This window comes from Tasmannia lanceolata, unplaced genomic scaffold (genome assembly GCF_043159265.1).
Source record: "Tasmannia lanceolata isolate RefF3 unplaced genomic scaffold, GAP_Taslan_0.1 ptg000004l, whole genome shotgun sequence".
Classification (NCBI taxonomy): domain Eukaryota; kingdom Viridiplantae; phylum Streptophyta; class Magnoliopsida; order Canellales; family Winteraceae; genus Tasmannia; species Tasmannia lanceolata.
In genome coordinates this window covers 9,044,422-9,069,045 of record NW_027518681.1, presented here as the reverse complement: position 1 = coordinate 9,069,045, position 24,624 = coordinate 9,044,422, and the positions used below count along the sequence as shown (strand labels likewise).

Below are 24,624 nucleotides of genomic sequence, written 5' to 3'. Positions count from 1 at the left end.
TACACACATGGTGTCTATAATGTTGATGTTCATCTAATTGGCCACACCACGAAAACTCTAAGTCACACTAGTATAATGGTACTGACCATTTGATCCAAGGACATGTATGTGGACAGTTGCACAGATTTTCTTTCTAACTAATGCATTAGCAGGATACACATAGGATGGGGTTAGGATCATATTGTGGGTGCAATACTTAGGTTATACCATCGTACTACAATGGATCCGACTACTAATAATAGGTGCCCCCCATGAATCATACAACCCTACCTACAAATAATAGAAACATAATATAAACAAAGCCAGATATTGGCCCACAAACCCATAAAAGCTGAGGAAAACAATGGAAGAAGACGGCATATTTCCAAGTCATAAAATGCAACCGCAAAAACAAAACAGGAATTACCTCTGCAAAATCCATAGTAGTCTTCACAGTATCTAGCGGAGTTTAACAAATTCACTTCAACTAAGATCTCTAACTATAAATTCATAAAACCATATTAAATGATAACTGTAAGCAAGAGTATCCCATTCTTGAAAGGCACAAAGTGAAACAGCCGAGTAACTTACTAGACCTGAATTTCTCATTTGGCTGTTGCAAAACCCTTAGAACACTCGGTATGGCTTTCCCATCGTACTCTTTAGATACAAGCATCTCACCTGATACACCATGAGACCAAAATAAATCAGTTCTCATACACCTAGCCAGGTTTAAGAACCATATCCTACTAAAGGAAATAGGAAAAATCATCTCTGTGATAGTGGATATGTGATGATACCAAAAGGACTTGGATGAAAAGAACATGTGATTTATAAGAACAAATGATTTCCACTTCAAGGAAAAACAGAGGTCCAAAACCTGAAACTTACATTCTGCCAGTTCTTTTTCAATAGAGAGACCAGGAAATTGACGCTAAGTTGCACATTCTGGAAGATTTGTTTCTCCTCCATGCCACAGTTCCCTACGGCAACCCCCATGCAGAGGACCTTCTTGAGCTGGAATTTAACCATGGCTTTGGTCTCATTCACCTTGGATTCCAGAGACTCCTGGTGGGATACAAGCGTGGGAAACTTGCCTGCCTTGTTGAGACCTGGGCCAAGGAGCCTCGGAATCTGCTTGATTATAGCCTCTGAAGCAAGGAAAGCATGGTATTTCTTTGCTAGTTTCTTGACCAACTTTTTGTTTTTATTCATTTTCTTTAAGCCTTCGACGTCCATGTAATCTAATCCTATCTTCTCAGCCTGCAATTTACAATAACAGTACACAAGAGAGATCAAGGACGGATTCCGGTCTTATCGCATAAGGAATGTGATAAATATTTGGGATTTAGATTTTGGAATTTCGGTCACCTCTTCAATATGCTGAGCATCCCCAAGCATGCACACTTTCATTTTGGGGCGAGGAATATGAGGTAGTTTTACAGAGCCACTGAAACGCTTATCTTTCTGTGGGTCATAGTTTTTAAGCCCAATTTGGAGCTCAATAGTTTCAGTAAATTTTCGGTTTTTCTCCTTGGCATCACCGGTAACCTGAGTGATGGCCTCCCTCAACACATCACTTTGAAGCTTACTGCAAGTAGAGATACAATTGGACCACACGTGAGGCTCAAACTCAAGACGGAAAAATACAACATGCATACCCAGTCAGAAAAAGACAAGTTTACAAAGTGCATTCGCAAGAGCATGTGTAATTCTTCATAGTTCCAATATAATTGCAAACTGCATTATATACATTCACAGTACACTGAATCTACCAAAATTTCCCAAGATGGGTAACACAAGCCAGAAATGGCTTAGACATGTGGGAAGCCCGTTGAAATAGGCCCCCAAAGCGGAAATACATCCAGCTGTGTCCTAGAACTTTAAGAACAAAACTCCCACTGTCCAGCAAGGAAAAATTACTAGTCATACGCCAGGATGCTCTATATAGATTATCACCAAATAGATATACCATAAATGGTACATCAATTTGGCCATATCTTTTACAAATTTTTATGATCTCTCACATCTTATTTTCAAAAATAATTTAAAACTACAACGACATATATTCTGAATTTATGATTCAATATTATCCATCTACTAAATTAACTCTAGCATCCCTGCCCAAGTAGTTTGGGACAAGGGCTTAGTTGAGTTGAGTTGAGTTGAGTATCCTAACCAAGAAAAGGCATCCCTGCCCAAGGATGGTGGCAAGACAGAACAGTAAGTCCCAAGCATGGTTTTAAATTTCCACCAAAATTGATAGTGGGATACTATATCAGTATGTATTACATAATTATATATAAATGAATTGTATGCAGACTAAGGTGCATGTATTATGCAAAAATATTTTATATGAATTACATATGAAATTTGGAGTGTACAAAAGTTTACAACATGCACAGGCCTGCATTGCCATATAAAATCAGAATATGCACAAAGTGCATTCACAAAAAGGTGCAAGAGCATGTGTAGTTCTTCATAGTTCCAACATAATTGCAAACTGCATCACATACAGTCACATTACACTGAATCTACCAAAGTTCCCAAAATGGGTAACACAAGCCAGAAATGGCTTACGCATGAGGGTAGCCTGTTGAAATAAGCCCGAAAAGCAGAAATACATCTAGACAGTCCTAGAATTTACTAGACATACGCCAGGATGCTCAATAGATTATCACCAAATAGATACACCATGAATGGTATATCAATTTGCCCGTATCTTTAACAATTTTTTAAGATCTTCCACGTCTCATTTTCTAAAATAATTTTGAATTTATGAATGGTATAATACAATGATTTATATTTTGAATTTATGATTCAATATCATCCATCTACCATATGAACTCCAGCATCCCAACCATGCAAAGGCATCCTTGCCCAAGGATGGTGGCAAGATAGAATAGTAAGTCCCAAGCACGAAAATAGCATGATAATGACACGAAATGACCGAAATGCATAAACCCAAATCATAAGTAAAGTACAATAGTGGTATGCTATATTAATATGTATTATATAATTATATTTAAATGAATTGAGTGCAAACTGTGGTGCATATATTATGCATAAATAATTTATACGAATTACATGTGAAATTTGGTAAGTACTAAAGTATCAGACATGTGTGACAGTGCGTGTCACTAGGTTTTCGATCTTTTTAAGCCATTATGGATGCTTGTCTTGCTCCTGTGACGGTTTCTAAAAGTGTATTGGTGTTTTTTTTGTTTTTTTTATTCTAGCATTTCTTGATGTTTCATCTTTATCTATCATCTGCATAGGTTTCCATATATTTCCTTAATTTTACAGGGCTTCCACCAAAATTTCCAAACAAACTGAAGCGTTTCCGATTCCTTTTCCACGGTGACCGAACCGAGCCGAAGACGAAGCCGAAATTTAAAACCTTGGTCAAAAGAAGGTCGACAACAAGGCAACTGTGGCGCACCTAACTACACGGACAGTGCATGGACGCAAGGAAAGATAAGTTAACAACAGAGATGCATGTGGTCCATTCCAAAAAAAAAAGGCTCAGCTAGATATCAAAATGTGGGGGCAATGTTGTACGCATGTACCTCAGTCAAGAGTTAACACCCGAGGCATAGTAGTCAACCTCTTACGAGTCGAGTCGAGTCACTGGGCTTTCGAGGCAAGTCGCATGCGTGACTCGCCTCTGTTGAAGACTCTTACGAGTCGTCTGGTGACTCTTACGAGTAGTTGAGAGTCGACTCGATTGAAGACTCTTACGAGTAGAATCGTGTCGCTGGCCTAGGCTTTCTTGTTTTGATGGTTGAAAATTTGAAAGTTGGAACTTAGAATTTAATTATTTTTTTGCATGCAAGTTACAAGCATATAGTTATTTATATTTTTGGCTTAGTGCTTTATCTATGTGCTATTGAGTTATATTTTTTACATGCTTCATCTTTTGATATATAATTATATTTTTTCAACTAAATTTCTATTCTTGTCAAAAACTCTTACGCGCTACGAGTCAGAGTCATGGGTTGACAAGTATGACCAGAGGTGTTGCGGAATCATACTAGGACAAGAAAGCACCTACATTGGGCACATTCCATAAGGTGGTTTTGAATGAACACTTAAATTGCAATCTTCATGCAGTTTGGACCATCGTAGATTGCATATATAGCAGTGTATATACAAATTCCAACCTAAAGCAGCCCATGTTGGCCCAAATTGTAATTTGATGTACATGCAAATGCACACTAAAGTCTTGGGAAAAGATACCATCAACAGTAAAAGCAAGGAGCACCAAATTTTATAAAACTTGTAATGCAGCCTTTAGACTCTTTGCATGCCTGAATTGGAAAGGTATACTTCACATGCAAGCAATTGTATGTGATTTGGTCTGTTTTATTTACAAAACACAATTATTGTTGACTACTTTCACCAATTTTAGACTTGTGTTGCTTCAGGGGTAAACTTAATTTTTGCAATAAAAATAAATTAAAAAATAGGCATTTTTCTACTTTCCCGTGGTTAATTTAGGTAAGAATGTAAAAATAAAATAAAAATTTGAGACACTTGCAAGAGTATTTTGTCCAGAGTAGCCCCCTAACTTATTTAGGGTTTGGACTTGAGAAAATCCCTGTAAGTATGAGTTTTCCGGAACCAAAGAGAATTTTGGAGGCAGCATAGTTGGTTCGGATAGTTTCCTAATTGTGTTGACAGTTGGATACTTTATTTTGTTAGTGTAATGATAGTTGGATAATGATATTTGGTTGAAAATGAAGCAAATATGTTTTTCTTACAATGTCCAGTAATTCTTTATATTTTTTATTTTTCTTTATTTTTTACTTAAAAATAAGAAAATTCACAAAGCTTACACCTTAGGCCCCGAGATGAAAAACGACTCACTCGATTCCTTCGCCTCTAAAAACATGGGTATGAAGAAACTCCAAGAATACTATTGCAGAAGCAAGCTCTAGAAATTCTCTCTACAAATTAAAAGCCAACAGCCTTAAATAGGGAAATGATAAATTCGCCCCTTTTTCTTTAAATGGGACTGCCAACAACATCTACGTGGCAATCAAGCCCATTGAATCCTTCCCATGTGATGTAAATCAACCATTCCATAGTAATTGATACACCAGAGGCGGCTGTCCCAAGTAAAAAAAGGGGAGAATATATCACTTCCCCTTAAATAAGGTGGATACCATATCTTTCCCCAAGAGCCACATTGATACATGCAGTAATGCAAAATATAATAAATATAATTGTAATGACTGGTGAATATTACTATAAGAAATTTCTGCTTATAAATGACTCATCAGCAAAATATTTCCCAATGTCATAGAAAATTATGAAATAGCAAAAATTTGAATACAGTTGAAAAAATCGTAAAAGGTCCAAAATACTACTTATGCTAACATACATCAAATTCTATTCTTTTCATAAAAAAAAACAACTCTCTCTAAAAACTTGTGTTTTTGCAAGAAATTTTTGCTTTTGTATCCCTGCTAAACTACAATAATTTTTAATATGAGAAACATTAAGGTTTATTATTTTTGGGCAAAAATCATGATTTTAGAGATGATTGAAGGACATTTTCGTTAAAAAGTTCGGTGGAATATTTAGAGACATACTAAAAGTATTTGTTAAAAAGTAAAACTATTTGGCTTTAAATTATGATTCTCGATGGCTACTCGAGAAATATTATACAGATTGGGAGTGTATAGGAAGAAATAATATTAAGTTTGAACATTCATTGAAAAAATTTAACCATAAACATTTGAAAGGAAAGAAATGGTAAAATTGTTAGAGGCTTAGTCAAAAGATCGCACTTTGTTTATCATAATTGTTTCGTTTAATATTGCTTGGGTAAAAATGCTCCCTTCTTTCAGGTTCATTTCGAGTTTTGACATAAGGAGATGCTGGGGAGATTTGCATCACTGGAGATAACAAGGACATATGAACCTCTGCTCCTCAGTGGACTCCTCCCGGTCAAGGGCATATGAACCTCAAATTAAATGGATCGAGCTTAGGTAACACAAGGACAGCTGGTGTTGGAGGAGTTCTCAGGAAAGATAGTACGAGGATCAGGTGGGCCTTTTCAGGCCCCATTGAGATCACATATTCCAATGAAGCGGATTTGAGAGGTGTTCTGTGAGGCATCAGAATCACCAAGGAGACTCGCTCAATGTAATATGATGGATAGATGGCAGACATCCCTAATATTGGAGATTTGACGACTTAGTAGAGGAGACCTAGGAGCAAGTGACAGATTTCCATGTCTGCTTTCGGCATATGCAGAGTTCGAAAAACTTGGTTACAGCTTATCCTCTTTCTTATCCTAATAAATCTCTCTTTACAATTACAAAAAAAAAAAAAAATTAAAGAAAAAGGACAAACATGAACAACCAACAAACAAGGAATAGCATAAGCAAACCAAATTAAGGTAGACGAATGCAGTCAACAAACAGATACATACAAAATATCATCAACTACAAACACAAATACTATTGTAACGTTGTTTTGAACGGAGAAGAATATATGAATATGGTCCAAAAGCAATACCTCATCTTAGCTCCTTTTGTACAAAATTACAAAATCTCCTGCGTAACAAAATCAAAACAACAGATCGAATCAGACAAAACGAAAAAAATCAAAAAGAAAACTGATAGGGAAACAAAAGCAGATTTTCATCTCCGGATCGACGGATCTAGAAATTTTACGTTCCGATCGCAACATTTTACTTCGAAATACATGAATAGATGCATTTGAACAGGTTTTTCCAACAATCTAAGTAAGAAAGGGGTAGAAGGAGAGATCGGATGAAGGTTACCTGATCTAGATCTCCAAAAAGATCGTTCTTCGAGGAACGAGAAGCCCTAGAACCTGCGAATTTGAGAACGAAGAGCGATCGATTAAATGAGAAAAAGCAAAACCCTAGATTAGGAGAATGATTGAAGAAAATGCTTACAGAGGTTTTGGGAGAGAGAGGAGACACAAAGCTTCGCAGCGCAGCTTAAAACCCTAGAAAGATGAGGAGAAAAGGGTAATTATATATCGAGGGCCTGATTTACGATAATATCCCTGTACATTATTGTATTCACAGGAGTATGACTATATGAGTGTTTGGACTGTCAATCGGGATGGGCAAGCTCGAAGCCCGCCCGTTAGGCTAAAAGCCCGCCCATAATGAAAATGAGAACAAGCCAAACCAAGTTTGGTCAAAAGTTGAAGCCCGAACTCTAATTTGGGCTGAGTTTGGTCAAGGGTCGTCCAGCCCGTTATGGGCCCGGGCCCGGGCCCGATAATATATTTATTATATAATTTTTCAAGATTTTTTATGCCCTTAAAAATCAGTAGATATTAATTAAATAGGTTACTCAAACATTAATATCTTATAGGCTATAATTCGACATTAAATAGGTTTTCTTTCTTTCTTTATTTTGCTCCTCTTCAGCCCACTTCATATGAACAGTTTGGATCATCATATCCTATAGGCTATAGTTCGACCTCAAATTTATTAAATGAATAAGACAAAATCTGGCAAAAAATCAATCAGTGTGGCTTTTCTCAGATGCCAAAGCCAACAAGTTTAATGGCTTTCTATGAAATTGGCTTTTCTGTGCTTGGCTTAGTCTTTTCTCGTGCAGAAAATAAGAGGTGATGGGCAAGCCCGAAGCCCGTTGTATAGACATGGGCTGGGCTTGAGCACCTCAGGCCCGCCCAAGCTCGGCCTGATTGACAGTCCTAATGAGTATCCCTAGCGTCCGAACTAGAAACTTAAAATTTGTGTCGTGCTACTAAACTTCACGCCTTTGTGGAATGTTGATGTGGTGAGTTCTATTTGGTTGTAGGTATTTATAGGGATGCAACTGGGGTCGAGTTCAACCCCGAAAAAAAAAAAAAAAAAAAGCTGGGTTGGGTCGGGTTGAGGGTTCGGGCAACCCGACCTGAGTTCAACCCAGCATTTTTTTATGAAAATATTTTTTTAGTAAGCTTAAAAATTCGGGTTGAACTTGGGTCGGGTTGGAAAAAGGGGCTCCTCAAGCGTTGGGTTGGAAATCGGGTCTGGTCGAGTTCAGGTTGGAAAAAAGGGTTCCTCGGGCTGGGTTGGACCCGACAATAGTCAACATGGAGGAGACAAGCTTTGGATTTACCAATAACTTACCTCGTAGAACAATGGCAAGCAGTGTTTGGTTTTGTTTGGTTGTCGCCACATAGAATAGTACGAGGAAGTATCATTACCAATATAGAGGGGGAAGAGACAGAAAGAGAGAAAATGCATCGTACCCAAAAAATTCAGGAAAAAATTGAGCAATGATCAAGTTCAGAAGTTTGGATCGAATCGATCAAGGGCTTCAGATGTAGACTATTATGCACAAAGAATATTAGAATGTCTATAAAAGTGTTATTCCTAATTTCTTAATGTCAAAACTATTACTATTTAAATATTGTACAGGTATAATTATAGAGTAATCACCATATAAAATCTAAATGATATCATTCTTACTATAACATCAGCTTGGATAAACGATTCTGGAAAACATGACCATATCAGTTGGTAAGCAATACTTTATAAGAAGTAGCAATAGAACACCCAACACCTATCTTCTGCTGAACAGCTATTTTGAATAAGAGTCTGAGTAATTGTCTGAACCTAAGGTTTCTGAAATCAAAATGGTGGGCAAGATTTTCAATACCATGGCTGATTTGATGCATGCATATCTAGCTAATCTTCTTAATTTGATACAATGTGAAAACAAAGTAATATGTTATCCAGTGAATGTAGATGAGTCAGCGCGTTCACTGTGATCAGGAGGACGGAGAGGAAACTGTGCATATTGGATCCTCAAGTCCTGGTGCCTCTGGTTTCTTACTTTCTTGTCATCAAATTTGTACCCTGCAAGAAACCCGGTAGCGAAAACCAAGTCAAAGGATTGGGTTGGCCCTATCTTAAAAAACTAAAAGAGTACTCAATATCAAGTTTTTCCATCTTTTTTTTATGACATAGGGTATCCCCACCCCCATTTTAGGGCAGGACTAATCCCTATGGATGCGGGCAATCACCTGTAAACCACACGCATCGGGTTTACTACAGGGGGATTCGAACTCTCATCACGCAAAAACTTGGCACAAGGGGGCCTATTGAATCCATGTCACTCAACCATATTTTTCATACCTTTGATTGGGGAGTGATATCCCTCCCACCCAACTACCCCATCGCTAATGTTATTCGTTAAGTTTCAAAGGCAAGGAAAAACGTTAAAGGGGGTGAATTTACGGTCAAGCAGTGAACCATTCTCACAAAAACCGAAAGGAGGGGGGAGGGAGGATTTTATCTGTTTAGGGTGAGGAAAATATCATTTCCCCTTTGATTTTGCATTTTTAATGGTGTTAGAAATGTAACTGGGTAATATGGATTTCATGTGGCGCCCTTGCAGCTGGGTTTTTGCAATTCGCCATTCAATATAGCATTCCTTATAATTATATTGCTAAAAAAATAGGGAAATGATAAATTAAGTCCGACGTGAAGTACACCAGCCCCTCTCCGTCTCCGGTCATTGATACACTGATGTTGGGTGTCCCAAGTGATGAAAAAGGGGTGCATTTATCATCTCCCAAAAAATATTGAAACAGGGGTGCATTTATAAACCAAATCTTGATTTATAATTATTCCTAGTAACTCCTTGAAAACATACAGCTGAAAAAGTAAAAGAAAACAAGCTTCTAATTTCCAACCGCTTGATTATTTGAATCTCCTCTGTTGATTGTGGAGTATCGGACATTCTCTTTCCAACCATCCATCGCAAGCCGCTACTGAGATATAAGTTATTCTTATCTATCCACCCCCTTTTTCTTCCCCTGGCCACCCCACTGTAGTGTTACAAGTGTAGTTATAAATACACTAGAGGGAGTGGCCCAGGGAAGAAAAGTGGGCAAATATATCACTTCCTGATTTTTGGGATGCTGAGGGGTGTGCCCGACATTGTTAATGTTCTAGGACTCGATCATATTGGCTAATACTTGCAATTTTCTGTGAAACCTGATGGGGTGTCTGTATCACATCAGACCGGAATATCCAATGGTTCAAATTTGCTAGCGTATCACCCAATGAACGGTCTGGATCATATCAGACCCCAAACAACAAGATGATCTGATGAACTTAACCAGCTAATCACAATTTAGAGGGGTATCATCATAATTTGAAGGCCCCTCTAAATAAAGACTGCTGCTATGGAGACCGAGAGTAGAACCTAACAAATCCCCATATGCCACACGGCATGGGAGGGGTAGTTTTGCCATTTTCATAGAGAAAAAACCAAAATTCGAGGGGAAAGATTGCTAATGTGTTAAGAGGCTATTTGTTCGGTTCCACTCTTGGTCCCCAAATCGGTTACCATATCATTATTCCTAAATAAACCATCTTTTTGGAAGGGTTTTTCCTTTCCAAATTTCTCTAAAAAAAAATTCTGCAATCCAACCAGGGCCTAAGGCTAATTATGTTTATCATCTTATTATGTCCACAGACTCCAAGGACTTCCTCCTGCTGTGAATTCCACTTAAAAATACTTTCAAGATAAATCAACAATAGCGAGTATAAAGGGCGTGAGCAGGCCGAAATATCGATTTGGCGGCTTTCTGGGCCCCTAGAAGTGGAAAAGATAGGGCCCACTGCAGAATTCTGTGGGTCTCAACAGGTGGGTCCCATTGTTTCCACCAATGGAAGTCCAGGAATAATTCAGTATTTGAGTGAGGACTGAACCTGTGGAGAATGCATGGTTGCATTAGAGTGAGAATGTAAATGTTTACCATGCAAAGGTGAAAGTTTGGGGAAAAAAAGAAAAAGCGAGTGCAGGTGAGAGAGAAGTGATGATCTTCAAGCTATGATTACGAAGAACACATCCTCAATGGAAAATTGGCTGATACTATAAATTATATTAGTTTGTATATAAGAATATATATTTATCAAGAAAGCAATGAAAAGGATTGGTGTGTCATAGAATTAGGTACAGAGCAACTTGTAGTTGGTATATGCTATGAGTATCAGATCTAAGGTTTTTCAAATTGCTTACGAAGCTAGCATTCTATTTTTCGATCTTGAGGCCATCCAAACTCCTCAAGGAGTGCCAACACTACTCCATTCGACCAGCCAAAGCCCGTCTGCACGATGACAAACCAAACAGATATCTGTATTAGGGACATTAATTTGACAGGCCATCATTTGTCTAGCATAAAAATTAAAAACCAAAGACTAAAAGAATATATGACGATATATAGACATAGTTTTCTATAGGTGGAGAAGTTGTTATATATTACGCCCATAGAGCACCACTATATAGAAATAGCAAATTGTTGTAATGTGAAGGTTTTCTAAAAAAAATTGGAAAATTGTGTTCGTTATTTGGAAAAACAAATTCAGTTGAGGAATGATAGAATGAAGGGCGCCCCCATTGGTTGATTTTGGCAAAGTCAGCACGTTTTCCACTTTTTTAGGTGCATTCCACTTTTTTCGGTGCTTCACTTTTCAAAAATCCACCAATAGGGGTGCCCTTGGAGCTGGTTTTTTCAAGGGCGCCCTTCTATCTATCATTCCTCTATTCAGTTAACTAAAGTCTAAAAAGGAAATGTTCCAACTTATTTCATGGGTTTTCCAAAGCTAATCCATAGAAGGGGTAATTACTAACTAATTGTTCCATAATTTTAGTCCATACCTGAGGTACATATTCACCACCCCCTCCAACATCCCCACAAACTTCCACATCATATTTCTCATGCATATGGCCAGTTTTCTTGTATGCAGCATAGTTCGTTTTTATCCATCTCACCGCAATATCTTCCCCAATCAACCTTGCTTCTCTTGATCTAGATTTTACCAAACCTTCTATGATCATGTGTTGCAACGGAGCCCAACCATTAGGGAAGTCCCTGATGAACATAGAAGGCAAGCATTTCTTCCATTACTTCATAAATAGAGTAGAATAAAAAAGAATTTCGCTCCTCTATCTTTCTTTAGATCTCAAGAATTACTGAACTCAGTTTGAGTAAACCACTTACCACTGTTGTCCTGAATTTGTCAAAGAAGTTGCGATTCCGGCAGCATGAAGGAGGCCCGAGGTCTGAAGACTTTTCATAACTTTCTTCACCACGGCACCATCTATACACATTTCAATAAAATAATTTATGTACTTCAGGTGGCATTTGTGCATATATTTCAAAAGATCAGAGTAATTTATACTTCAACACTCAAAACTCAAATCAAGAGTTACATATCGGCATAAGGAAACAAACTTAAATGCCTACTCCAATTTCACTAATGTAATTTGATTCTATGCAGTCATGTCCTCTGCAAATTATTTTCTATATTAATTAATGAACAAAATACTTTTTATTGTACTCTGTTGTCTTGTTATCTTAAATGGTGCTTAACTAATGTATAACATGATCATTGTTCAATATAGATACACATATGTACATACACATGCCAAGAAGCCTTGAGTTGGATGAATGGAGCCTTATGAAAAAAAGTCAGAAAATGTCTTCTTTTTCTCCCTGAACAAATTGTGAAGATCTTGCCTTTATGTGATACAATGTCAAGAAGCCTTGAGTTGCAGAAGGAAGAGCAGGAAGAAGAAGAGATATTAAGGCAGCCTCAGAACCCATGAACTGTTTTGAGAGAAATAGGAGTTCAAGTCAACCTCACGACTTATCTTGTTCCCTTCATATTATCATAATTCCAAATTACAGAAATGCCCATTGGTGTATCCAAATTCAGGATGGGCATCTAAAATCAAACCCCCTAAATGAAATTCATAAGTGCATATAACATGTTCAACTCAATCAACTCCCACGACTTATAAACATTATTCAGTGATGTATATAAGTTATACATAATTAAATGAAGGTTACTTTTCCCCAATACATGCAAGTAGGGCTGCAACTCGGGTCGGGCGGGTCGGGTTTTGGAGAACCCAACCCAACCCGAGAAATATCTCGGGTCGGGTTTTTTTCCGGAAAACCCACGATTCCCAAACCCGGCCCTACCCATGATAAATCTCAGGTCGGTTCGGGTCGGGTCGGGTTTTTTCACGTTGACGCAAATTTTTAAGGAAAATTCTTGTTTGGCAAGGCAACTCAACTCATAGAAGCAGAAATTAGACTCACATTACACTTGAATCAAACAATGATGTAATTACACTCACATCACACTTGAATCAAACAATGCTGTAATCAAACAATGTTGTAATTACAATCAAACAATGCTGAATCAAACACTTGAATCAACTCAACTCATAGAAGCAGAAATTACACTCACATACAGTAACAGTGGGTGCGTGGGTTTTCACTTTTAACTTTGGGATAATTACATTTACACCCCCTCTAGTTTCTGACACATCCACTTCTACCCCTATAGTTTAAAACGTGACAAATACACCCCTGTAGTTTCAATTTGTTTAAGGTTTGCCCCCTCAGCTGAAGGTTCGTCCATAGATTGAAGGGTTAGGATGATCCGATGGAGCTGATTTTTTAGGCACATCATATCTATGTCAGGACCCATCAAATGAACGCTTTGGATCATCCAAATAATGTGGGCCCCTACCCGAATCCAAACACTACCAAAAAATCATCCAAATAATGTGGGCCCACAATGTTTGGATGATCCAAAGCGTTCATTTGATGGGTCCTGACATAGATAGGGTGTGCCCAAAAAATCAGCTCCATCGGATCATCCTAACCCTTCAATCTATGGACGAACCTTCAGCTGAGGGGGCAAACCTTAAACAAATTGAAACTACAGGGGTGTATTTGTCACGTTTTAAACAATAGGGGTAGAAGTGGATGTGTCAGAAACTAGAGGGGGTGTAAATGTAATTATCCCTTTAACTTTTAACTAACAATAGAAAAAAATGTACATACTATAACTTATGTAACTCGGGTCGGGTCGGGTCGGGCCCCTTCAAACCCGGCTCGACCCGAGATTCATGCGGGCTTTTGAATGCTGAACCCGGCTCGACCCGAAACCCATGAAACCTGAACCCGACCCAAGCTATTTTCGGGTCGGGTCGATGCGGGTCGGGTAAAACCCGGCTCGAGTTGCAGCGCAGCAAACACATATACATGCATATATGTATATAACATGACGAATTGATAATATAGATTTAACTAACCAATAGCAAATTTTTATTCTGTTTTCTTTTTTTTGTTTGTTTCAAATACTACTTATTATATGCAATTTTGTTGTAGTTAAATTGTTTTGCTACAAAAGTTGAGCTATCCCTCTGGTTTCTGCACAAAGATATGGCTTGGCAAATGCTGCAAATCTACGTCTAATACCTGATTCTGTGGCCAGGGCTCCAAGAAACACGCATAACCAGATGAAAGCTAATAGAAGTGAACCGGGGTGCTAGATTTTGTTCTTTGATTGATTAAATATCCATCAATTTTGTTTTTTTACCGATACCTTCAGATAAGGTATGGAACCGGAATCTTGTAGTTTTAAATGCCAGCATCTTCTTGACCATGCCGCACATGAATAACAGCAGCAACACACTCATACAAATCATAATAAACTTCTGACTTTCATGATCCTACGTTTTTCACTTATCTCGTGTCCTTTCAATTTGAAAGTATTCATTAAATGATCTGATATCTCAGTTGGCAATAACAAGCTTATGTGTTAACTGACAATAAAAACCCAGCTGAACATATTGGTGCTTCGCAGCTTTCTAGATACTAAGTCTAGGAGTTTTTTTCAGATCAATAATGAGAGATCTGATTTTCTTTCACTTGTTTATAGAAGTCCTTCAAGATTTGGCTGTTATCTGAAAAGTTTAGGCAAAAATTCAGTCTTTATGTCTACGAGTGTCAAGCCATGTTTCTCATTCAAAGCCTCTAGGGTGCTATGTGTTTCATAAGAAACCAGGGTCACAAGCTTCCACCATTCGTTGATTAGCAATAGACAGCACCCACTCAGTTTGAGTGTCTAACCAAGAAGCCCTACTAAAAGATCCAAATAGATCGAAGGGCGAAGTTCAATTTGCTTCTATCAATAACAATGCGTAGAAGACTTGGTATCCAGACGAGCCCATATCCCATAACATGACAATATCAGAGTGAAGACTTGAAATTACAAACCTGAGTTAAATGACTCAATCCACAGAGGAATGAAGTTTGAGGCAAAAATATTCTGATTTTGATTATGCTCTTCCCATCTGTGAATTTCCTGATAAATAGAATAGGAAAGGCAGAGGGAAATGGTAAATTTTGTTGACTTTAAAAGGTAATATATCAAATTTCACATATAGGCCACCTTGCATTGGCTGTCATTAACGATCCAGTAGTCAAGCCACTGGGCCATCTTTGCATTCCAAAAGATAGAGTTCATTGCTTCATGTCTATCTTGAGAAGCCGCTGAGAACTTTTCTGCAGTGGAGTTCTCCCCAATAATTCTTGCAAAGAAGGCTATGTCAAGCTCCATCTAGAAAAACCAAATACATTAGCCCTTCTCGCATTAATTTTTCCTCAAGCAAAAAAGTGTGGTGTTGGCTTAAATGAGACGAGTCAAATAATTACACCATTATAGAGCTGGTTTGGCTAAGAGCATAGAACCAAGATTTCACCAAATGATTGGGGGACTGATAATGAATAGAATACCTTAGTTTCCAGAAATATTTTGAATATATGAATGAAGGATTTGCTTTTCTTTCCAAAATACTAAAAGCGATCAATAGCCAGTGAATAAGTGACAAGAGGATCTCTAACCTTCTGAAGAAAAATTATCTCATAGAAATGAAAGGATTCCAAATTTGCAGCAATAAAACATTTAAAAATTTTGGTGAGTTTTGGCATATGGCATCTTCTTTAGTCGCTAAAAAGATTTATTATTTCGATTCGAATAATGAACCAGTGGTTACAGATTTATAATGAAATCTTCTGATAGTGTCCTTTTTGGCATACGGCATCTTCTTTAGTTGATAAAAAGATTTACTATTTCGACTCGACTAATGAATCAGTGATTACTGATTTATAATGAAATCTTGCTGTTAGTGTCCCTCAATCATTATATCATACCTTAAGGATGTATGCATTCAGGTCCACGGGTATAATTGATGTTGTAGCCAATGTTGTAAGATCAGAATGATTCCTGCAATATATAAGGAATGGCCTTACAAGGGAAAATAATAAGGGGAAACTGTGGGATCTCTGACTTCCCACGTAATAACTCTTAAGCAGAGCCTCTTTGAAACAATCTAGGAACAAAAAAAAAAGCAATTGGCATACACAGCTGCGAGATTTAGTATACATATTATATATAAGGCACTAATATGCATATTGGAATTAGATTTTATGGGGCTTCACCTCAAGCAGAGTACAAACATTTAAAAGCTTTCTAATGAAGTATGATCACTGACCATTAATTTGGACAAACATGATTAATTCTTCACCGTGATAAGAAATATGCAAGTCTGATCATCACTTTAGATTACATTCTCCTTGTAAGAAAACAAACCACTGAAAAGCATTCTGTGCTTTCCACACAAATTAAATCATCAACAAAACACATTTCCCTTTTATTTGTACCATACTTGCTTCTGAAGGAAAATGAACACACACACTGACAAAAAACATATTGAAATACTTTTGTCCTTAGAAACTTCCATTATGCAATATTCAGCCTTTTTACTTGTCCTGGACAGTATAATTGATCTCTGAGTTTGTATCTTATACTGGTTGTCCTATGCCTATTCATTGCAACATTAAGACAACTACCATCCACACTGCCTCTGATTCTATCCTTCATAAGCGAATCAACCATATTAAAGTTTGATGTGCACTTTGTTAGGGAGAAGCTCACTGATGGGTCTCTGGTGATTCTTTATGTTCCCTCATCACATTAGGTCGTTGATATTTTTACTAAGGCCGTAGGGCCTACTCTTTTTTTAGGATACTTATGTCAACCTGGGCATGTCTGATATATGCTCCAGCTTGAGGGGGAGAGTTTTGTTAGGTGTATATTAGAGTAGTGGTGTATGTTAGTGTTATACATGTCCTTTATTTATTTCAACCTCATTACGGGTATTATGGTCATTGAAATATGTTGTTTATGGTCATTGTAATATGTTGTTTATGCTAATATAACGCAAAGAAGGTCTTTTGCCCCCTCAAGCCAGTTCACACATATTTCTCTACTCTTCTTCTAAATATATACTCCTTTTCTTCATTTCTTCCCATCATCATGACTGATCAATTTAAGCAGATGCTCTGTATGTTCAAAATCCTAACAAGCAATTTTTTTTAATGATAATCCTAACAAGTAAAATAAAAGAGAAATAATTGAGAAAATTCAAAACAATCAATGCATTTTCCCCACTAATAGGTTAAGAGCAAGTCGGTAAAAAACCAAATACATATATATCTAGGCTTTATGCTACTAAGCATGATAATACTTTAAAAGTAAGAAACCAAACAGATTTAAGGGGCATGGTAGAGCTGTATTATTACCTCCAATATAGTATTGGGATGTACAGATAGAATCATTGACAAACAAGACATGTAACTTACAAGTCAGGTGGTCACTTGATTACCATTGTGCAATTATAATATGAATCAGAAGATTCATAAAAATAATTAAACAGGTGTATTCTAAGAAGAACCACTCAAGAAACCAAAATGGTACCTCATCCACCGTGTACTGAAATCCCATCCAGATTCAGCTGTTGAAGCCAGTTGCCGGTAAAAATATTCTTTCTCGGAAACATTCATTAGCTTGGACGCAGATACTTCATCCTGTAAGTTTAGTCACTATTAAGTTGACAATATTGGAAACATATTTAATCTAGTGCTAAATAAGTACTGTTATAAGTTGACTAGGTTGGAACAGGACATACAATTGTTGCCGATTCTGGCCTGGGTTTGTTCCACATTGCAAAATATCGAGTAAGCGCATAGTTGTGTCCTTGAGCATCCTGGATAGTCACTTTATGAGTTCCTATAGCGAGAAAAAACGTTCTTAAGCCAACAATCATTACAATAGCGATAATAGTAGCATAATGAAAAAGTCAAAATGCTAAGGCAATAACACAACAAAAACAATCCAGACATGAAGTAGCGCCACAACAATGTAAAAATGGTTTGATAGTACCTGAATTCCAAAAGTGGTGTTCTTTGAGCAGGAAAGGGAACGCTCTTCTTACAAGTGCCAAATCGCCAGTCCTCTGGTATACCTCGAATATCATTGCACTAAGAAGTGGAGGTTGGCTGCATAAAGTTCCATGATGCTCATAGTTCAAACATCAATCATATAAGGGGCTGCAAACATGAAAAATTCGAAGTATTTACAACAAAATATGCAAAATCATAATGCCCATCACACAATCCAAAGAATAAATGGAAGTTGATGAGAAATAAGGAACCATTTGATTCATCACAAGCTTGCACATGGTGTATAATGTTCATCCAATCATAATATTTTCCTTCAGAAAGAACATCATATAAATTTTGTATCTGCAAGCCATTGATATGATACAAATTTTGTTATGTCTGCAAGGTGTTTTAGTCATCAAAATTTTGACAGAAATAGCCATCATCTGAAGACACATATGTATATGAATTTTAAAGGCATAATTTCACATTAGCAATGTAAATATGACTGGACAAGAGGTACCTAAGAGGATGTAGTAAATATGACTGGACAGGAGGTACCCCTAAGAGGGATATCTTTCGCTATCTTGGTTCAATCCTACGTAAGGAAGGAGAGATTAAAGAGGATGCTAACCACAGAATAAGAGCAGGTTGGTTGAAGTGGAAGCATGCTTCAGGAGTTTTGTGAGATCGTAAAATACCTACCAAGTTGAAGGGAAAGTTTTATATGACAGATGTAAGGCCAGCCATGTTGTACGCCTTAGAATGTAGGGCCACCAAGAAGCAGCATGTGCATAAGATGAGTCTAGCAGAGATGTGAATGCTTAGATGGATGTGCTGCCACACAAGGTAAGATAGAATTAAAAATGAAGACATCTGTAAAAAGGTGGAGGTGGCACCAATTAAGGAGAAGATGAGAGAGCACCGCTTAACATGGTTTGGGCATATCCAACTTAGGCCTTTGGATGCTCCAGTGAGAAGAAGTGATGTGTGCCAAGTTGATGGAGTAAAAAGAGGTAGGGGCAGACCGAAAACAACTTGGGTAGAAACTGTGAGGAAAGACTTGATGGCTAGGAACATAACAAAGAACATGACCTAGGATAGGAGAGAATGGAAGAAAATGATCCAAGTAGACAAACCCAACTAGTGTTAGGATTAGACTTAGTCAATTTGAGCCAGTTAGATTCTTTCACTTTCTTCATGAAAATTTTCTAAAGGATTCATTAACCAACCCCAACTAGTTTGGGACAAAGGCTTAGTTGCATTGAGTTGAGCATGGAAGATCACAAGAAACAAATGAATATCATATTCAAAACCTGTTGCTATTTGTAATTTAAGGCGAATGACATTCTTAAGGGATATATTGTTACTATCTGTAATTTAAGGTGGATAAAATTCTTTATCGATATAAATTACTCCACAGAGTATGCATAAGCCTTCCACATCTAGCATGACAGCAGCACGATTACATAGGAAATGATTTTCACATGGGGAGATTTTTAGAACATTTTTTTGGTTGATTATTTTGAATTGGGTTGGTTTAAGAAGTTCATAGATTTACAGAAGTTTGTGCAATTTAAGCAGGAATCATTATGAGGTTTCTAATTAGGAATCAAGAGCTTCCATCAGATATTTTTTAATAGGGAGCCTTTATAATACGTGGGTTTAGCTAATTGATAAGCTAATGTAATGTTTTTTTCCATTTCAAAAAAAAGAAGATAAGCCAAGTGCTTTAGAAGGACTGCTTATTTAAATAGGCGAGTATGCTATTGACTAAGAAGTACAAGTTGCAAGGTATGGGTTTCAACTAGTATGAGTGGGTTTGAGGGTCGAGATATCACAAGTTGTGATTCACGATGGCTGATCACCGTGCATTGGTTGGTATCCCTGCACTCAGAGATTGTTGGTTGCAATCGATTGGTGGCACATAGAGGATGACTGGCTTGAGATGTACATAAAAGAGGTGTAGATGGAATTAAAGGGAAACTAACATTGATTGTGATTTCAGGATGATTACTAAAGAGTTAGAACAATGAAAAATGACATGAAAAATAAAAAATTACCTTCTATTACTATAGTAGGCCCTAGCACCGTTCAAGACATAGCCATATTCTTCTATGAGTGAAATAAGATTATTCACTATTTCCTTTGCGCTGTCATACATTTTACTTGCTAGCAAGCCCCTGCACACCAGAATATTAACATTACATGGCATGGAGGTGTAACGTGCAGTTCGATTTTCATAAAGAAGAGGATATTGAAGTACACAATGTGCAATGAAAAATTATTTTCCGAGAAAATTGAGACATCCAAATGAAAAGATGCATGAGTTCCCATTAGTCAGTCCAGGTGCAGCATAATAATATCAGTATATAGCAATAGTTAATAGAATAACAGAGATATAGCTTTCACTCTGCTCCTCCTCACCAGTAAAGTCGGTGATTTCTACAAATAAGAAGCCAACACTATAATAAAAAAGAAGAGCCATTCATTGGAAGATGTTATTTACTAGGATGAGCTTCGATTCCCGAAAAAGGCAAGGACATAGTCCTTCCCACTGTCACAAACCCTATCAATATAAACCCATCAGAAAAGCTAGATTCAAATGTTGGACTTATTGACATGCAACAAAGACAAAACCAAAAGAAAGGGGTTTCTTCAGCATTGAAATGGCATGCCCGCACCATCTTCAAGTACTTTTGGTACAATCACTATAGATCGACTTAAAAAACCAAATTAGAAAGAAGCAAGATGAGCATATGGAGGAAACAGGACAGATGAATTTGAGCCTGGTAAATGGTCCCGCGACACGGAACATGAGGAAAGCAACATAACTTGCAAGACAGAGAAAAATCTTCAGTCATCTGGCTCAACTTTGTTCTACCTTTATATCATATGGTCTGATGAACAGATATAATGGCAAATAGTATGTAGCTTTGCATAAAGGATTAGATGCAGGGGTTTCCAATTCTGTTACTGGAGAGGGATCACAACAATTGACATTGCTGCTCAATACATATTTTTGCTTAATTGTGTGCCTCTGACATTGCATCTATTTTCAAATGTTTAAATTATCACAACTAAATACTGAATTGAGAAGCTATAGAAACGCATGCTCAAATTACATTGAACAATGGTGTCACTCAATTTTCATAGAACACATTGCTGCAATGACACTTTTAGTTAAGAATTTGATATATCCTATGGCCCTGTATGGATTGAAGGAATTTTATATAAAAGTATGAAAGGAAAAATATTTCTAAAATCTCCAACTTTTTTTACACCGTAAGAAGATAATTTGAATCAATATATTCATTTTTTTCTTAGTGGGACCTTCAATTTATGATAATATTCCTCTAAATTAACCGCAATGCTATCATTTCCCTCTAAATTGTGAAAAGAAAATGTATTCCCAAGAAAAATTCCATGAGAAATGTTTTTCTTGCAATCCAAACAGAGCCTATAGTAATTTGGATTTTTTTTTTTATTCCAAGTGATATTGCAATTGATCATAGGATAGTTACCTTGTAGATTAGTGGTATAAGTAGTCAATATGGAGGAGACAAACAATTGATTTACCAAGAATTTACCTCGTCGAATAGTGATAAGTAATTAAGTAGTGTTTGGTTGCCAACCTCGTAGAGTAGTGGCAGGTGTCATTACCAATATATATATATATATATATATATATATGAGAAAAGGGTTCCTGCGCTCGAGCACATAAACAGGGGGGGGGGGGTGATCCAAACCATTCATTTGGAAGGCCCCATCATGGATGGGAGGTCTACCAAAAATCAGCTCCATTGGATCACCATAGGGTGTCCATTTGTGGGGCCAAAAATGGACAGATAGTAGATACTGTTTGTCCACAAATCTTTTCATTTTTGGCCCCAGAAATGGACACCCTAAGCTGTTCCAATGGAGCTGAATTTTGGTGGACACCCTATCCATGAAAGGGCCCATCAAATGAATGCTTTGGATCCCATCAAATGGACAACCTAAGCTTATCTGCGCTCAAGCGCAGAAACCATTTCCTCTCTCTCTCTCTCTCTCTCTATATATATATATATATATATATATATATATATATATATATAGAGAGAGAGAGAGAGAGAGAGAGAGAGAAAGAGAGAGAGAGAGAGAGAGTTTTTAAGCGCCATCTCATATAAGCTATATGAGGTGACACCTTAGGAACTCTATTCTCATCTATATATATACTAGTAAAAAACCCCGTGCGATGCACGGGCCGACAAAGAACTGTACGGACCACATCACGGGTTGATCCAAACCGTCCATGTGATGGAACACAACATAAATAGGTTGTGCCCCAAAAATCATTTCCATAGGTTGATCCTAGCCCTCCAATCTATAGAGGTTTCCATAATATGTTGTTCCTCTTAAATTGGATGGTTAAGATCATCCTATAGATTTTTTATTAAAAAAGCATAAAGGAGGGGGGGTGTAGGATTGAAATTATTTGGCTTTAATGGGTGCCTTTGTTAAAAAGCATAAAGGATGGGGTAGGATTGAAAATATGTGTGTTGAATGGGTGCCTTTGTTAAAAAAAAGTCAAAAAAAGTGATGTGTAATTCTACAAAAAATTCTCTTATTTTCTCTTCTACTATATAGTACTAGTAAAAAACCCGTGCGATGCACAGGCCGACAAAGAACTGTACGGACCATGTCATAGGTTGATCCAAACCGTCCATGAGATGGAACACAACATAAATAGGTTGTGCCCCAAAAATTATTTCCATAGGCTGATCCTAGCCCTCCAATCCATAGATGTTTCTATAATTCCTCTTAAATCGGATGGTTAAGATCACCCTATAGATTTTTTATTAAAAACCATAAAGGAGGGGGGTAAGATTGAAATTATATAGCTTTAATAGGTGCCTTTGTTCAAAGCATAAAGGAGTGGGTAGGATTGAAATTATATGATTTAATGGGTGCCTTTCTTAAAAGCATAAAGGAGGGGGTAGGATTGAAATTATATGAGTTGAATGGGTGCATTTGTTCAAAAAAGTAAAAAAATGTGATGTGTAATTCTCATGTAATTTTTAAAAAAATGGAAAAAAATCTCTTCTTTTCATCCCAGCTAATTGTAGTAGATTAGAATATATATATATATATATATATAGAGAGAGAGAGAGAGAGAGAGAGAGAGAGGAAGAGCATCATTCTCCAAGACAAATTCTATCTTTTTTGAGAAATTTGGCTATGAAAGTATAAGGAGGGGACATGGATGCCGCGTCACTACACATGCAATAATTACCTATGAAACTTGTCCAGTAGTCTCTAGGAATTTCAATGCAACATTGGCAACCACATAAGGGAATTTGCTGATGTGGCACCCAAATGCAAAGCAAAATCCCTAAACTATCCTGGCTTTTGTGCAATAATATGGTGTGTATAGGGACTGCAATTTGGACCCTTTCTTAACACGAAATTCCCAAGAAGAACAAATCACCAAATGCACACACCATACCCAAAATAATAATAATAATAATAATAATAATAATAATGATAATAAAATCAAAACAATCAAATTCAATTAAAAATAACAGACCTTATAATCCAGTAAGAATCCCAATAATAAACCTCTTTAAAACGCGATCCAGGAACAATGACATGGTACGGGAGAGGAAGAAGAGTATGCAAATCAGGCTGCATTTTCACGTCATCCGAAACCTTTCTACTCAAATTCTTCCACAGAGAATGCACCTCTAAAGCCCAATTCCTCATCTCCAAACTCTCCACCTTTGGCAAAAACCCTAACGGCTCTGGCACGAAATCCGCAGGATCACACGCCACCAAATCACTCCCGGCACCCCCAAAATAGGTTTCTAAAAACCCCTCCAAGTCCTTATATGACACAGACCCGTTTTTGGATCGGGGCAAATTACTAAAAGCATGTTGTGTGGTGGAAAGATCAAATTTGAGAGGGAGATCGACGTATAATTTGGGATCGAAATTTGAACTGCCTAGGGTTTGTAGAGCGGTGGATTGAAGTTTTTGGAGGAAGGAGATTAGAGGGGTTATGGGCTTTACGGGTCCAAAATCGGATGAGGAGTTACAGTGAGAAGAAGAGACGGCCATGGTTAGAGGAAAAAAGAAGAAAAAGGAGAGAGAGATAAGGGAGGGATTGAAATTTATTAGTGATATTGGCATGGTTGAATGAAATCTAGGGTTAGGGTTAGGGTTTGAATTTGTAATGGGAGAGGACGAGGAAGATCCATGGCGAGGATCGTTGCAGGCGAGAAAGCTAGGCAAAAGTCCAAGGAAACGGCCGGTAATTATTTTTTTGGGATTTGTTTATTATTTTTCGGGAGATGATTTTTTCGCCAGCCGTGTAGCTAAATACGCCCCACTTTTAACGTGATTTGCCGTCAAAAGGCGTTAAAGTCTGCTCACAATTCAAGTTACTAAGTGGGGCGCATTATCTTACAGTGGGGCGAAAAAATCATCTCCCTTTTTCTTGACAGAAGAATTAGATTTTGGCGTGGGGCCCACCGAAAGACAGGGATTGTACGGCAGGATTCA

General features: G+C 37.4%; 2 protein-coding genes across 3 annotated transcripts; both read right to left on the bottom strand.

The window, feature by feature from the left end:
- Nucleotides 1–344: 344 nt before the first annotated feature.
- LOC143876244 (large ribosomal subunit protein uL1) lies at nt 345–6,981 on the bottom strand. The gene is made up of 6 exons (XM_077377972.1): nt 6,914–6,981; nt 6,776–6,828; nt 6,508–6,545; nt 1,351–1,570; nt 871–1,242; nt 345–660 (listed from the first exon to the last, which is right to left on the bottom strand). The coding sequence occupies exons 3-6, from the start codon at nt 6,510–6,512 to the stop codon at nt 607–609; spliced, it is 651 nt and encodes a 216-aa protein (XP_077234087.1). The 5' UTR covers nt 6,513–6,545; nt 6,776–6,828; nt 6,914–6,981; the 3' UTR covers nt 345–606.
- A 3,445-nt stretch (nt 6,982–10,426) lies between these two features.
- TRE1 (trehalase 1) lies at nt 10,427–24,425 on the bottom strand. Of its 2 annotated transcripts, XM_077377970.1 has the most exons (12): nt 23,651–24,425; nt 20,145–20,264; nt 18,083–18,198; nt 17,829–17,929; nt 17,618–17,727; nt 16,012–16,084; nt 15,251–15,418; nt 15,076–15,163; nt 11,998–12,097; nt 11,655–11,868; nt 11,016–11,103; nt 10,427–10,705 (listed from the first exon to the last, which is right to left on the bottom strand). In XM_077377970.1, the coding sequence occupies exons 1-11, from the start codon at nt 24,250–24,252 to the stop codon at nt 11,020–11,022; spliced, it is 1,776 nt and encodes a 591-aa protein (XP_077234085.1). In that variant the 5' UTR covers nt 24,253–24,425; the 3' UTR covers nt 10,427–10,705; nt 11,016–11,019. The 2 variants fall into 2 exon arrangements, with proteins under 2 accessions (XP_077234085.1, XP_077234084.1); XM_077377969.1 differs by lacking the exon at nt 10,427–10,705 and having other exon boundaries at nt 10,848–11,103.
- Between the last annotated feature and the right edge of the window lie 199 nt (nt 24,426–24,624).

What these genes read in the sequence shown, in the direction of transcription:
- LOC143876244 (XM_077377972.1), bottom strand. An exon ending in ATGCTCAGCATATTGAAGAG is followed by an intron (nt 1,243 to 1,350) that starts GTGACCGAAATT and finishes TGTAAATTGCAG; the next exon opens with GCTGAGAAGATAGGATTAGA. An exon ending in TGAAAAAGAACTGGCAGAAT is followed by an intron (nt 661 to 870) that starts GTAAGTTTCAGG and finishes ATGGTGTATCAG; the next exon opens with GTGAGATGCTTGTATCTAAA.
- TRE1 (XM_077377970.1), bottom strand. Translation starts at nt 24,252, where the DNA reads ATGCCAATATCACTAATAAATTTCAATCCCTCCCTTATCTCTCTCTCC. An exon ending in TTAATGACAGCCAATGCAAG is followed by an intron (nt 15,164 to 15,250) that starts GTGGCCTATATG and finishes TCTATTTATCAG; the next exon opens with GAAATTCACAGATGGGAAGA. An exon ending in GATTGAGTCATTTAACTCAG is followed by an intron (nt 12,098 to 15,075) that starts GTTTGTAATTTC and finishes AAATGTGTATAG; the next exon opens with ATGGTGCCGTGGTGAAGAAA.